Source organism: Eublepharis macularius, chromosome 4 (genome assembly GCF_028583425.1).
Source record: "Eublepharis macularius isolate TG4126 chromosome 4, MPM_Emac_v1.0, whole genome shotgun sequence".
NCBI lineage: Eukaryota > Metazoa > Chordata > Lepidosauria > Squamata > Eublepharidae > Eublepharis > Eublepharis macularius.
The window spans coordinates 25,295,668-25,309,428 of record NC_072793.1 but is presented as its reverse complement, the minus strand read 5'-3'; the positions used below and the strand labels follow the sequence as shown (position 1 = coordinate 25,309,428).

Below are 13,761 nucleotides of genomic sequence, written 5' to 3'. Positions count from 1 at the left end.
GCACAAAATCAGAATGGAAACTCAAGCCTGTGAAGTGATCATGTCATTAGTAAAGCCAAACCAATTTAGAGACAACAGGACAGTTCTGCTGCAGCCTCCCCTCCGTATCATTTGTTCAATCACTTATTCTGAACACCGCAGAACGTTTCCCCCAAACTCATCCATTCACCCCCTGCCCCCGCACACACCATAACCCTTTTTTGTTTTAAGCTGCTGGTTTGTAACAACTGGGAGGGCTTCCACTGAAATTGCAAGGCAGAGTTTTCAGATGTGAACTGGCACAGATTTAATCTCACTTGGCTCGATGGCATGGTTTTTGAAACTGGATTACGGGAGTATTACTACCATTCTTTGTAACCTCTTTCACTTTAGCTCTCCCCTCTACTTTCTCCAGTCTTAGCGGCAATTCCCCATCCTGGTACAGGTCCTACAGCTGATAAAAGGTAAAGGTAAAGGTAGTCCCCTGTGCAAGCACCGAGTCATTACTGACCCATGGGTGAACGTTACATCACGACGTTTTCTTGGCAGACTTTTTGTTATGGGGTGGTTTGCCATTGCCTTCCCCAGTCATCTACACTTTACCCCCAGGAAACTGGGTACTCATTTTACCAACCTCGGAAGGATGGAAGGCTGAGTCAACCTTGAGCTGGCTACCTGAACCCGGCTTCTGCCAGGATTGAACTCAGGTCGTGAGCAGAGCTTGGGCTGCAGTACTGTAGCTCACCTCTGTAGCAAATCAGAGAGACCCTTTTCCTGCAAAAAGTGCAATTGACAAGGGCATTCTCCAAGAGCTCCTTCCCAATGGAATCCAAATGGCTAAACCCACAATAATTGCAAATTCCCTCTCCCATATCACATATGGTTCTTTTTTTTTTTTAAAGGTTATATTACTATGCAGGTGTTTCATTCCAGCACTGGTATGCATGGATGCAGTTTTCACAACACACATACACACACTCTTTACCCGCTTCCCATGCAGCAAGTAGTTTTTCCCCAGTCACTATGGCAAGTACTCTAGTTAAGGGGAGAGGGTGGCTGTGCAATGTTACCTCCGCAGCCACTATGGGCAGATACTAAATAACGCACTGTGTAGAACATGGGACGCTAAAAGCCAAAACAAACAAAAATCTGATTGTTGTATTTGCTTGGAAGCATCCCTGGGCTGTGAAGAAGAAAACGGACTGGGACCAGCATGCCTAAGGGACTGCCTCTCCCCGTATGTGCCCCGGAGAATGCTCCGATCAGCTGGAAAACATCTGCTGGTGGTCCCTGGCCCCAGGCAGGCTCGATTGGCCTCAACCAGGGCCAGGGCCTTTTCGGTCCTGGCCCCAACCTGGTGGAACTCTCTGTCTGAGGACACCTGGGCCCGTCAGGATCTTCTATCATTTCGGCGGGCCTGTAAGACAGAGATGTTCCACCAGGCGTATGGTTGAGGCCAGCATGAAATCCTCACCGAGCCTCTCACCAGCCTCCCACTAAGTGTGAGGTTATACAGTGTCCACCGGCCGGCTGCCCAACATATAGGTACAGCACAGGGCTATGTAGTGCCCATTCGTTTGCTGATGCACGTATGGGTTGCAGTACATTATCTGTCCTCTTCCCTCCCCCTGTATGCTGATGGGCAGGAATCTGGAATTGACCCCATCTTGGGACAGTTAGCATCTGTTGTTGATTTTATGATGAACTGTTGTTTTATGAATTGTTTTAATATCTGTATTATATTTTTATAACTGCTGTACCTCGCCCTGAGCCCGCTTGGGGGAAGGGCGAGTTAGAAATGTAATAATAAATAACAACAACAGCCAGATTCTGGTGAGTCGGAATATGACTAATGAGAATAGTTTCAGGAAACCGCGTTGGTCTGCAGTGGAACATCAAGATTTGAGTCCAGTAGCACTTTATAATATAGACCAACAAGATTTTCAGGGCATAAGCTTTCAAGAGTCAAAGTTTCCTTTGTCAGATTCAAACATGTACCCATAACTGGCAAATAAATAACTGCAATCATATGAACTGAGTGCTTGCCAAAAATCCAAATCACTTCAGATTAGCATCTCTTTGAACAAGCCAGTATCCATTATGCCCGCCTGCAAGATCCTGCAATGGAATCTAAAGCAGCTTTCCTGAACCATATAACATGGATACAAACATTTGCCACAAAGCTGCCTTACTTTTACCCTCTGATGTGCCATTCGTACAGTCCCAACCAGACTCCATCTGTGCTGTGCAAAAATGGCTACTATTTCCAAATAAAACTTTTGCCTGCAACCCCAAGAGCTAGAGACTTGCTTCTTTTCCATGCATGAATATTGAAAGAGGCCTGGGAGTCTGATTAAACTACCCAATTTTATACTATACAAAAAATCAATAGCATGCAAATTTCCAGACCCCCTGGAAGGATTCTCCATTAAAATGCACATACATCACTCTTTTAAAGCCTCATATTTAGACCATCTATTATCCAGATTTCCATTCCATCCTATGGGAGAGAAGGAAACGAGTGGATTTTGCATTGTCTTCTATTTGAAGGCATATACACACTCTAGCTCTCTCAATCATTGTCTCTCAGAGGATGGGAGGTCAAAGGCCATGTCCCTAGAGAAGAACATGCGCGCCAATCACAGCGCTGCAGCAGACCCTTGATTCAGCAATTGGTTTAATCCAGCCTGTTCATCCAACCTTCGCAGAGGAAACTGAAGGGCACCGAGGTGCTGAGACCGGCTACACAACACACACACGCAGAGGCAGAATGGTCTGCACAGCCAGGGCAAAAGGGGTCACCAGTAATAAAATGAAAAGCTGGCAACAAACCCGCACCTGGACTAGCAGCAAGTCCATGTGATTCTACAGTTTCCCAAAGAGCATCGCTGGATGCGTTTCCTTCTGGAGAATAGCAGAAGGCTGGGGAGGGGGGGAAAGCTATGGCTGGTCTTCAGTTCTCCTGCCATTTAGATTCCAGGTCTTCTTTCGGTGCCTCATAGCTGTGCTGAGAAAAGCGTGCCATCTACTGGACACAGGGAGTAAACCTTTTATTGCCTGCTCTTTTCAAGGGCATCGTTGCCTCCCCCTAAAATCACTTCATTAATCTTCTCAAATTGTGATGAGCAGACATTGCATAGGGTTGCCAGGACCAGGTTGAGAAATTCCTGGAGATGTTGGGGGGGGGGGAGCCTGGAAAGATTGAAGTTTGGGGAGGGCAGGGACCACAATGCCACAGAGTCCACCCTCCAAAGCAGCCATTTCCCCAGGGGAACTGAACTGATCTCTGTGGCCTGAAAATCAGCTGTAATTCCGGGAGATCTCCTGCCACCACCTGGAGGCTGACATGCAAGTAGAACTTTCCTTCACGATCTACACAGAACTAAATCAGTACTTCTATCAAATATTATTTTGAATGCTGGGATACAGAAAAAAAACAGATCTGGCCTTTCAGAGATTAGTGTCAGAGCTATGTTTTGTGAAAAAAACGTGAACCTTTGAGGAGACCAGTCTGATTTTCAGACCTCCTTCAGGATCTCTGAAAGAATAGCGGGGGTAGGGGGAGGAGCTGGCAAACAAAATATTAACATCTTCCCTCAGAGAAAGCAAATTGGCCTGCTCAGTTTCATACCCCGGTTAACAGAGGAACAGCAATATAGGATCAGAACAGAACAGTCCATTTAGTTTACCTTACATAGGCGTATTGGAGGTGCCATTTTGTTATCACAGCTAATAGTCTTTGATGGACTTGGCCCCCATGAATTTGTCTAATTCTCTTTTAAAGCCAGCAGTGATCCCCAAATCTTGTAGCAGTGAATTGCGCCATCTGTCCTGAATTGACTGTCCATCAACTTCACTGGGTACCCCTGAGTTCTCATATTATAGGGAAGGGACAGAAGTCCTCCCTAGCTAATTGCTCCACTGTATCTTATAAATTTCTCTCACATCTCTCCTTATATTCATCTTTTCTGTTAAAAAAAAAGCTACAAACATCTTAGCTGTTCCACATAAGAAAGGTTCTCCAACCCCCCCCCCCGGATCATTTTGTTTACTCTTTTCTAGCACTACAAAATGTTTTTGAGACATCACAAACCACTAACTGTCCACAGTAATCCAAATGAGGCCACCCCAAATTATGATATTGGCTGGTTTATTTTCAATACCTTGCTTTTTTCACCACCGCTGCATACCAAGTTAGCTTTTCATCAAGTTGTCCACCATAACCCCCAAAACCTCTTTCCTGGTCAATCAACACCAGTTCATTTCCCATCAGCATATCTTTAAATCCAGGATTTTTTGTTCCTATGAACATTAGTGTACATTTACTCCATTTCCCATTATATTCTTCAATTTGCGCAACAGGAAAGTTGCTACTGCTTCTTTGTCTTGGAGAATAGAGAAGAACAAATATGAAAGAAATTTTTTGCAAAATAATCCTCCTGCTCTTACAGTGCAATGATAAACAAGGCTATGGCCTTCTAAGTCCACTGAAATCAATGGGCTTAGAAGAATGTTACTCTGCTAAGGAAAGCACGGTTAAGACAGGTACACAGTTCTAGGCAGAGCATTATACCTATTTCCTTTTATGATCCCAGTTCTTTGGGTCTAGCTGTTAAGGAAATCCCTGCATCCCAGCTACATACATACCCTTTTCCCCCACAACCATCTGCCATGCAGAAATACACACAGACTAACCCAAGATTATGGAACACTAGCTTTTTAGCACTCAAATATTTAAACACTTTTCGACTGGTGGTGGTGCGTCACTTGAGCAATGTTGCCTTACAGTTGCAACTAGAGAACGCGCGAAGTGGAGCCGCGCCTGACCAGGAGGCATAAGCCACGCAGGACTAAATCTTTATCTTGGGAATCCATCTTGGTCACTCATGAGAAACAGTGGAGAGAAGTCCCAACGATGAGAACTAAGATACAGGAGGCTCTTTACATCTTGGGGAAACAGAGGACATCAATAGACGGGCGTGTATCACTTGTCCCTGGCACAAATATAAAATAACTTTGGCAACAGGTGAAGGGTTGTATCAGGCAATAATCCCCAGAGAGCCATCTGTGACACCCAAATGGTGATCAAAAGGAGTAAAACAAAGAACTCATCATGTGACTGTGGACAATGGAAATATTTATGTGACTCTTTCTGGTATGTCTGACAGTATAGATTCTGATTACTACGCTGAAATGTACAAAAAGACTATAAATTCTTCTATGAAATTTTTTTTTAAAAAAATAAACACAACAAGGTATTTGGTTATCACCTGCAAACCCCTTAAAGGCAAGACCGCCTCTCCTTTATGACTATTTCCGGGGTGTGGCTTATTGAAAGCACCTTACCTAAAGAAAGGATATGGGATGTAATGTTGGAGATTGTTTAGGTTTGCACTGATCCGGAGGGTTCAGTATTATCACCTTCCTCCATTGGAAAGGGCACACCTCCTTAAACTGATCAAGATATTCCATGTCCTGTGGGTAAATGCAAAATCAACCCATCTTGTCTTCTACAGATCTTTAGCAACTTATTGAAATAACCCGATCTCTTAGCGTCAAACTTTTCCAGTACAGTATTTATTATACAATTCAATTCCCTTTAGTTCTACAGTAAATGGCATAACAAGACAAGCTATAGGCAAAGGAAGACAAGAGACCCTCAAGGAGTCTGCCTGGTGTTTTAAGTACTATTTAAAAACACCAACTTTTGGAAGCTCTAACCCAAGAGACATTTTAACCTCTTTCATCTTGTGCATGTGATCATAGACGTGAATTAAACACAGCCTCTGGACAGAGAAATTTTAAAGAGGGTCAGTTTGCAGTTTAGGCAAATCAAGTGTAGTCTTTCAGGTGATTCTTGATTTTTATTTTGCTACAGCACAGGGTACCTCTGAAAGTGTAATCTGGTTTACTTCAATCAATATTACTGGCTGTGTGAGTGTCAACACAGCAGATGATATTCTGATTCCAAAGCCTTATATTTTGAAATAAAAATGCAGGCTGAAGAAGAGTAACAGCAGGTCAATACTACACAACAGAAGCAAAGCTGGCATGCAGCTGGAATTCCTTGCCTCTATGCTACTCTACCCAATGCATGCCTCCAGCGCATGCAGGCGGTGCCAGTAATTTTATTTCCTGTTTATTCTGCAAAGACCAAAGCTTAGCACCAGACTCTCAGGTGAATTGCCACAACAACATGATGCAACATCCCATACCCTGTTTCTGCAGGCTTTGGCAGCCAATGCCAAGCTCTGGCAGTCACACATTCCCTGCTCAATCTAACAGCTCAGTAATTTACTTATCAACTCCATGGAAAGAACTTAACAGCAAGGGCAAGAAATATGCAAGTGTTGCATCAATTTTAAGCCTCTTGAGGATAGCACATTCTGTGTGTGCCGTTTGCTTTCTGAACGGAGGTCGCTGCTTTTCCCAGGGAGATAGGTATCCTTTTGCTATCTCCCAATTAAAGAAGTCTTGGTTCAATCAGTTGTAATAAACTAATTGGTGTTAAAGCTACCTTAAACTGAAGAAGGGCTCAATGGTACAGTACACGTGCTGCAGGCAGAACGTTCCATGTTTAATCCCTGGCATTTGTAGATCTCAGATAGCGTGCGCCCTCTCTGTGTGACCGAGACCCTGGAAAGCTTCTACCAAAGCTTAAGACGCCACTATTCTGATTCATATGAACTCCATACTAATTTGGAAGAAAAACACTTTTATTTTCTTCATTTTACAACTATGCACGTGTTGTAGCGGGCACATCATGAAAGATATATTTCCCTTTATCTTGCATACAGGACGAAACCTCTCTTTTGCAGTGACAACGGTCACGATAGCGGTTTAAGTACTTTTATTAGAAATTTAAAAATCAGCAGCTTGATTAAATGGGGACATCTTTTTTAGAGCAGCAAAAAGCTTTCAAATGCTTACTCTAACCAACTGAACAGTATTGCCTTATATGATACAGCTAAGAGGAGGATTCTTGAGAATTTGACAAATGCGGTGGCTCCACAGCTGCACTTTGTGCTCCTGTTTGTTTATGCCTATTGTAAATGCCGTTAAGGAGAACGCTGGCTCATAGTGTATCTTGAGACATTAGTATAATTAACTGCTAAAACTCCACGCACAGGGCCATTTTATCTTTTTACAACCCTGAGATCCGTTATTGCCTACGATCACTTTGCAATTCTGGAACATGTACAGAACACTGGAACGTAGTGAACTTGGCAAGCCCTTGGAAGAGAGCTGCCCCTTCAAAACAGCTAACGCTATAGTAAGTGATCTAGTATGTGTGTACATACTAGATCACAGCCAAGATGTAATGTACATAAAAAGATAAGTGGTTAGCTATTAGGCTGAACAGCAGGAGACTAGGCCAGTGCTGAGCATCAGAGTTTATGAGCCGCTGCCATACATTTCCAAGGAATGCCACAGGTTAATTGCGTATAGCATGAAGGAGTACTGCAGCTACAAAAACATTAAATATTTCTGGCTGACAACTCCCTCCTCCAATACACCCATGCAAAAGGATCTGCTGAAACATGATGAGACAAAAATAGCTCATCGGAGCTCTTGCTGGCCATGAAGATCCTAAACGAGAAGGACAGTGGCCCAAGGGTCTCTGAGCCTTAAGTTCCTTACAGATGCACCACCATTCACCTTCCTATACGTGTCCTAGCATCAGAGATGTGTTTTATTTTTCCATAGACATTTTTCAGTTTCTATTGTATCACAGAACTAATAACAAACGGATGCCATAGCCAATACAAAAGGCATGCTTGGCAGGTCAAATCAATCAATCAATCAATCACTGCACTTATATACCGCTCTTCTAGACAGACTAGGGCCTCACTCAGACTGGTGAACAAGTTAGTGTTATTGATGGTGGATGATTAGTGATGGTTGAGGCCATCAGGGTTTCCACCAAATGAGCCTCTCTCCCGGCGTCCTCTATGTCTGTAGGGGGTATTGACCATCTACCCCCCATATATGAGCGACCACGCATGGTTAAGCCGCACCTCCACCTCCGTCAGATGTTATATGGTTTTTATATGGTGAGCAGGTGCTTTATTAGAAAGCTGTGTTAATTTATTGTGATTTTATCTAGGTGGGGGGTGGGTTAAACCATATGCCCTCCCATGCAATGTCGTTGTCCATCTTTTTATATTTTTGTTCTGGGAAGAACTGCTGTATGGAACGTCCAAATCAAATTATGTGCTGCCTTGTTCCTTTGCTCTATATGTGTGTGTGTGCGTGTGTGTATTTTATATTCATATAAATGTAATTTTAATGATAAGATGTAGTATTTTTATCATTTTAATGATAGTTAAACATGTTTTAAATTATGTTGTTATCCGCCCTGAGCCCGCTGATGTGGGGAGGACAGAGTATAAATCCAATAAATTAAATTAAATTAAATTTTATCTTCTGTTGTAACCCGCCCTGAGCCCGCTTGCGGGGAGGGCGGGATATAAATATAATAAATAAGAATAAATATTATTATTATTATTATTATTATTATCCCCACAATACAGCTAGGGAGCTGGGGCGCAGAGGAGGGGCTTACCCAAGGCCACCTACTGAGCTCATGGCAGTAGGGAGATTCGAACTAGTAGAGCGCTGATTTGCAGCCAAACCACTTAACCACTGCGCTACAGCAGCTCTCAAGTTGTAACTGATGTTTTTTTCAAGTTATTATTCCCAGTCATCTTAAAAGACTACATGTGTATTTTATTGGTTTGTAAACAGTAGACATTTGGGAGGTCTCTCATTCATAGGATCGCCATAGGTCGGCGGTGACTTGACGACATATCTCACACACACACATACAAATGGTGGTTGGGGCAGCACCATGAATTCATATAATAATCCAGTTATGAATTCACCAATTGGCTGTGCAGGTCAAATCAAATCCAAAGCTAAGCTTATAATTTATGTTTCTCCTCACATGATGGGGTATTGTAATCACCTGATATGGACCTTCCAAGTAGTGCTAGGGATGTCGACCTTAATCATGGAACAGCTACTCCAGTGATCTTTGTGGAAGAGCTGGAATCTATTTCAATAGAAGAATGGACAACGGCAGCCGTGGCACATCATGTATAGTTCTTGGGGTGTGCTAAAATACATATGTCAACAAGCTTTCAATGCCTTTGTTCCCCCCCCCACATCTTGTGTGTGTGTTATGTGCCGTCAAGTTGCCTCCAACCTATGGCGACCCTATGCAGGAAAGACCAAAAGGTCCTCTCATTAACAGACTTGCTCAGATCCTGCAAACTGGAGGGCATGTCTTCTTTTATTGAGTCAACCCATCTCGTTTTAGGTCTTCCTCTTTTCCTCCTGTCTTCCACTTTTCCTAGCATTATTGACTTTTCCAGATGTGACCAAAGTACGATAGCCTCAGTTTTGTCATTTTAGCTTCTAGGGAGAATTCAGGCCTGATTTGATCTAGTACCCGCTTATTTGTCTTTTTGGCTGTCCATGGTATCTGCAAAACTCTCCTCCAGCACCATGTTTCAAACGAATTATTTTTCTTCCTGTCAGCTTTCTTCCCCCCTCTTATACAAATGTAAAGAAAGAACATGTTTGTCTTGAAATTTCTATACTAATCTAATAAAAATAATTGTCCACATATATCTCTGGATTTGTATGAACATGAAACATTTGAACCACTCGTTTTTTCTTAATCAAGTATTTCACTGCAAGTATTTGTTGCAATTAGGGCATCACATTTTAGCAAACAAAATGTTAAGAGTCAGTCAAAACAAACATGCTGAATCAAATCGTCCTCTGCTTGGGGCATCTGGTAGTTTTTAAAAAAATTGTCCTGAAAATTTCCCAATGCAAAATTTTTCTGCAAAACCCATACCACTGCATAGCATCAAGTCAGGTGTGACAGGAACATCAAGAACCGATTCAGACATTTAATGTTCCACAGTGCCAAATAGTTCCATGTTCACAGCTGCAGAAACGGAGCAAAAAATGGTCCAGGCACTACACAGAAACATTTAATTATGTGGCCAGACTGAGCAATCTGAATCGAAAATGAAATGGGGATGGTGAAGGAGGAATACTTCCATATGATCAAGAAGCACCTGGCTGTCTTATATTTTACCCCCTTCCCTCCACAGTTCTCTCTGCTTGGGGAAATTTCAAATGAGGGGGAGACCAAAGAAGAGGAAGGTAGATGCCCTCAAGAGTACCCATTTCTCTAGGTATCTCACTGGTTCAACAGACACTGGCCAAGGTCAAACAATTAAATGGGTGAATGCATGTTAAAAGTTTAAGTTCCTTCTTTTTAAAATAAAGGAGAAGGGTGTCTGTGACTGATCTATGCTGCTGACATGCCTCGCAACAACTACAGAAATAACAGAACCATAACAAATGCTATTTTATAAACATGCTATTTATCTAGACAAAGAACGGATCTTCAAACCATGCATATTACACATTTCAATTTGGGGCATTCCATTTAATCCTGAAAAGGAATACACAAAAACTTCCATAAAGGTAATGGGATACTGACCAGACATCAGCTCTTTTTAGACTATGCATACCAGTAATATGGCAATACCCCCACGTTATGTTACACACACACACCCCTTCTACCAACATCTAGAGACTGCAGCTTAAAAAGTTAAAGTACATTTCAAACAAGATCAATGAGACCGGCTTAGAAAAAAGATAGTAAGAGAATCTTTCCCATAAGAACTGTAACGCTCATGAAACATTCAACTCACACTTGGCTGACTTCTGCTTTTTATATCATGCAATTCTATTTGTTGGCTTTCACTGTATTTTATACAAGCCTTTTTGAGATCTTTGAAAAATGACAGCCTAGAAATAACCTTTTTGAGCCCTTCTCTACCCCTCAAAAACGGTGTCTCGAGAAAGTAAACAGTATTTCAGAAGAACTGACTATAATTTCTGTTGAAGAACAAATGATATCTGGGCTGTTGCTCAGGCTTGAGGAGAAAAGGCACGTCAGAAAGGTTACATTATAAACAAACCCATCTTAACAGTATATTCCTTCAAACAACACATTTCTAATCCTATGTATAAATCAGTAAGTCACACAGATTCCAATTGGACTCGCTTCCACGGCGTGCTTCAGATTCTAACATGATTTCTGGCGGAAGAAAAATGGACACAAACTCAATTATCTAATAAGACAGGCTGTGGATACTGTCAGCTACTGATACTATCAGCTACTGAGAAAGCAGCAAACAACAAGTAAAGAATAGAGAATTTGGAAAAAAAACCCTCAAGATATACGTATTTCTTATGCACTATCTTGCAGTATAACTCCGCAGCCACTTGAGGGCACCCTCCCCACCACAAACACGAACACAGCAGAAGTCACACAAACATGAGAAACTGCACTTTATTGGAGAGTTGTGGCTTCAATCACATTAGGCTGATAAAGTATAAGCCCCAGAAGGGCAGACTTGCATTCTATGCCAGGAAGACCAAACACATGAGATCTAGATTTTAAAACACAAGAGGCTCAAGCCATAATATAGTGGCTCTAAAGCAAAGCAGAGAGAAGATAGCTTAGCTGCTTACAAATATGGCAGCCTAAATGAGAGTGCAATCCCGTTCAGAGTTACTCCAGAATATAAAACACTTATTTTAATGAGCTTAGAATGGAGTCACTTTGCATAGGATTGCACTGGCACACAGATAACAGCAGAGTTATTAGTGCACTATTTGAGGCAGGTGAAAGTTATCTTGGCTACAGACAGCATCAGACACCAATATGCCCAAAAAGAGTGAAGCAGCTTGCTGTGAAAGTATCTGGACAGCCGGACAACTGGTTATTATCCACTGCACGAGTCCAATGACCTGCAGCTGCTCTGTTCCATCTTTAACAGATGAACTGTTGAGGTGAGCAAAGCATGTCACAAACAGTGCCATGGACAGACCTTGCAGGGTCACCTGTATTGCAGCAGATGGCTCAGAAGAAGCAGGTTTTACATCCTAGAGGACCAAACCATCATTTCTAGTGATTCCTGTTAATGCAGAAATATCAGAAGAATCTCACCGAGTTTGCATAGCTAACGGGATCTTTTGGAATGTCAACGGGGAGGAATTTAAGGGTGTCAGAAGGCAACCATGTTCGATTTAGAATTCAATTAGAAATCCACACACATGCGCCACACAGAGTAGCACAACAAGGAGGTTTTGCTCTAAGATTTTTGTCTTTGGGCCTCTGCCCTCTCCTTCCCCCAAGAAACACAGGGATGCAACTCACCTGTTTTCATTAACCAGGAACACAGAGCGGATGTTTTCCCCGAGTGTTTCGCTTATGGGGGAGAGGCAGAAGGGAGAAGAGAAGGCATCAGAGTCCGAGTCAAATGTGCTGTCCCTGCTAACATCATCAGCAGACAACTCCAAAGAGCCGTCCTCCTCTCCCGTCTCCAGGGGGCCCTCCAGCCCTTCCTCGGATGCCTCCAACTGGTTCTGCTCGTCCTGAGAACTGACTGTTGATAAGATCCCTGAGTCACTGTGTGCGGGCTGTGCAGGGCTGGGGATGCTGTCTGTTGCCAAGCAACCCTGGGACAGCTTCTCCCCTTCTTCCGAAGGAGAGCTGACACGGGCCACGTCCTTCACCAGCTGCGACACGGTCAAGATGTCCTCCTCTTCCTTCGCGGTCACAGCTTGCTGCTGTTCAGAGGAAGAAGCCTGCATAGGGGTGCCAAAACCCTGAGTGTGGCGGTTACGCTTGCGGGGAGCCTTACGGACTGGGGAACTCTCGGGGGTGATGTAGCGGAGAGCTTCCTCGTCCTGTCTCTGGATGCGAGAATTTGGGACCCAAGCCAGGATAAGCGTGGTTCCAAGCAGTTCATCCTTCTCCATGTACAGGCACAAGTAGCCTGCAAAAGAATACAGAACCTCAGTCAAACAGTAGCATCACAGTCTTCTGTAGTTCTTGATTCCCTGAACAGACTGCCTAGCACCCCAACTTCCTGCTACCACCTGGACTTCCCTTTTTATTACTCACCTGCTTCTTGGCCAGCTCCCTGCACAGTTTGCACTACTTCACTCCCTGCTCTCCCAGCATCTAAGACCACTGAATGCAAGATTCGTTCCTTCAGGCACTGTCAGGTTGCCTGATCATGTCTCAGGAGTGCTTTCTCATGTCTCTCTCGTATCACAGCAACCTAGTTGGAAGCAGGGGTCATCTCGTAGGAAAAAAGCTGGAGGAACTCATTAGCATAACTCATTCGCGTATGCCACACCCCTTGCCATCAGCTGGAAATGTGCCGTTAGCATAACTGATTTGCGTATGCCACACCCCCTGACATCACCTATCCTGGCAGTTTTGGACCCAATCCTGGCCATTCAGGGCCGAAATGGGGCCCAAAATGGCAAAGAGGGGCTGAAAATGGCTGGAAAGGGGCCCAAAATGGTCAGGATCGGGCCGCTGCTGAGCAGGAGAGTGATCCACCACCCGTCAGAGGCCCGATCCAGGCCGTTTTGGCCCCAATACAGGACGAAATGGGCCCAAAATGGCTGAGTCAGGTGGGCGGGGCCACTTGACGTGTGACCTCTTTGGGGAACTGCCAGAACTGCATTCCTGCGCGTTCCCCCTCAAAATGAGCCCTGGTTGGAAGTCCACCTTGGCAGTGTATAAACACAGCCTATGAAACTTGAATGGTGCCTTGCAGATTCCGCGTTATCTGCATGTCAACTGCAGCAGCATAACCGGAGCCTGATCAGCCACAGCTTGCAGAAAAGGATGCCAGCACTGATGAGAGATGTTGGAGCACAGTGGTTAGG

The 13,761-nt window shown here is 43.7% G+C and overlaps 1 protein-coding gene across 2 annotated transcripts in view; it reads right to left on the bottom strand.

The window, feature by feature from the left end:
• The window catches only part of TBC1D16 (TBC1 domain family member 16), a 71,516-nt gene that overhangs the window by 30,686 nt on the left and 27,069 nt on the right, over window positions 1–13,761 (bottom strand). For both annotated transcript variants that reach the window (XM_054977172.1, XM_054977173.1), the window contains exon 3: window positions 12,233–12,854. In XM_054977172.1, the coding sequence (XP_054833147.1) occupies window positions 12,233–12,854 (622 nt within the window). The remainder of the gene's footprint in view (window positions 1–12,232; window positions 12,855–13,761) is intronic.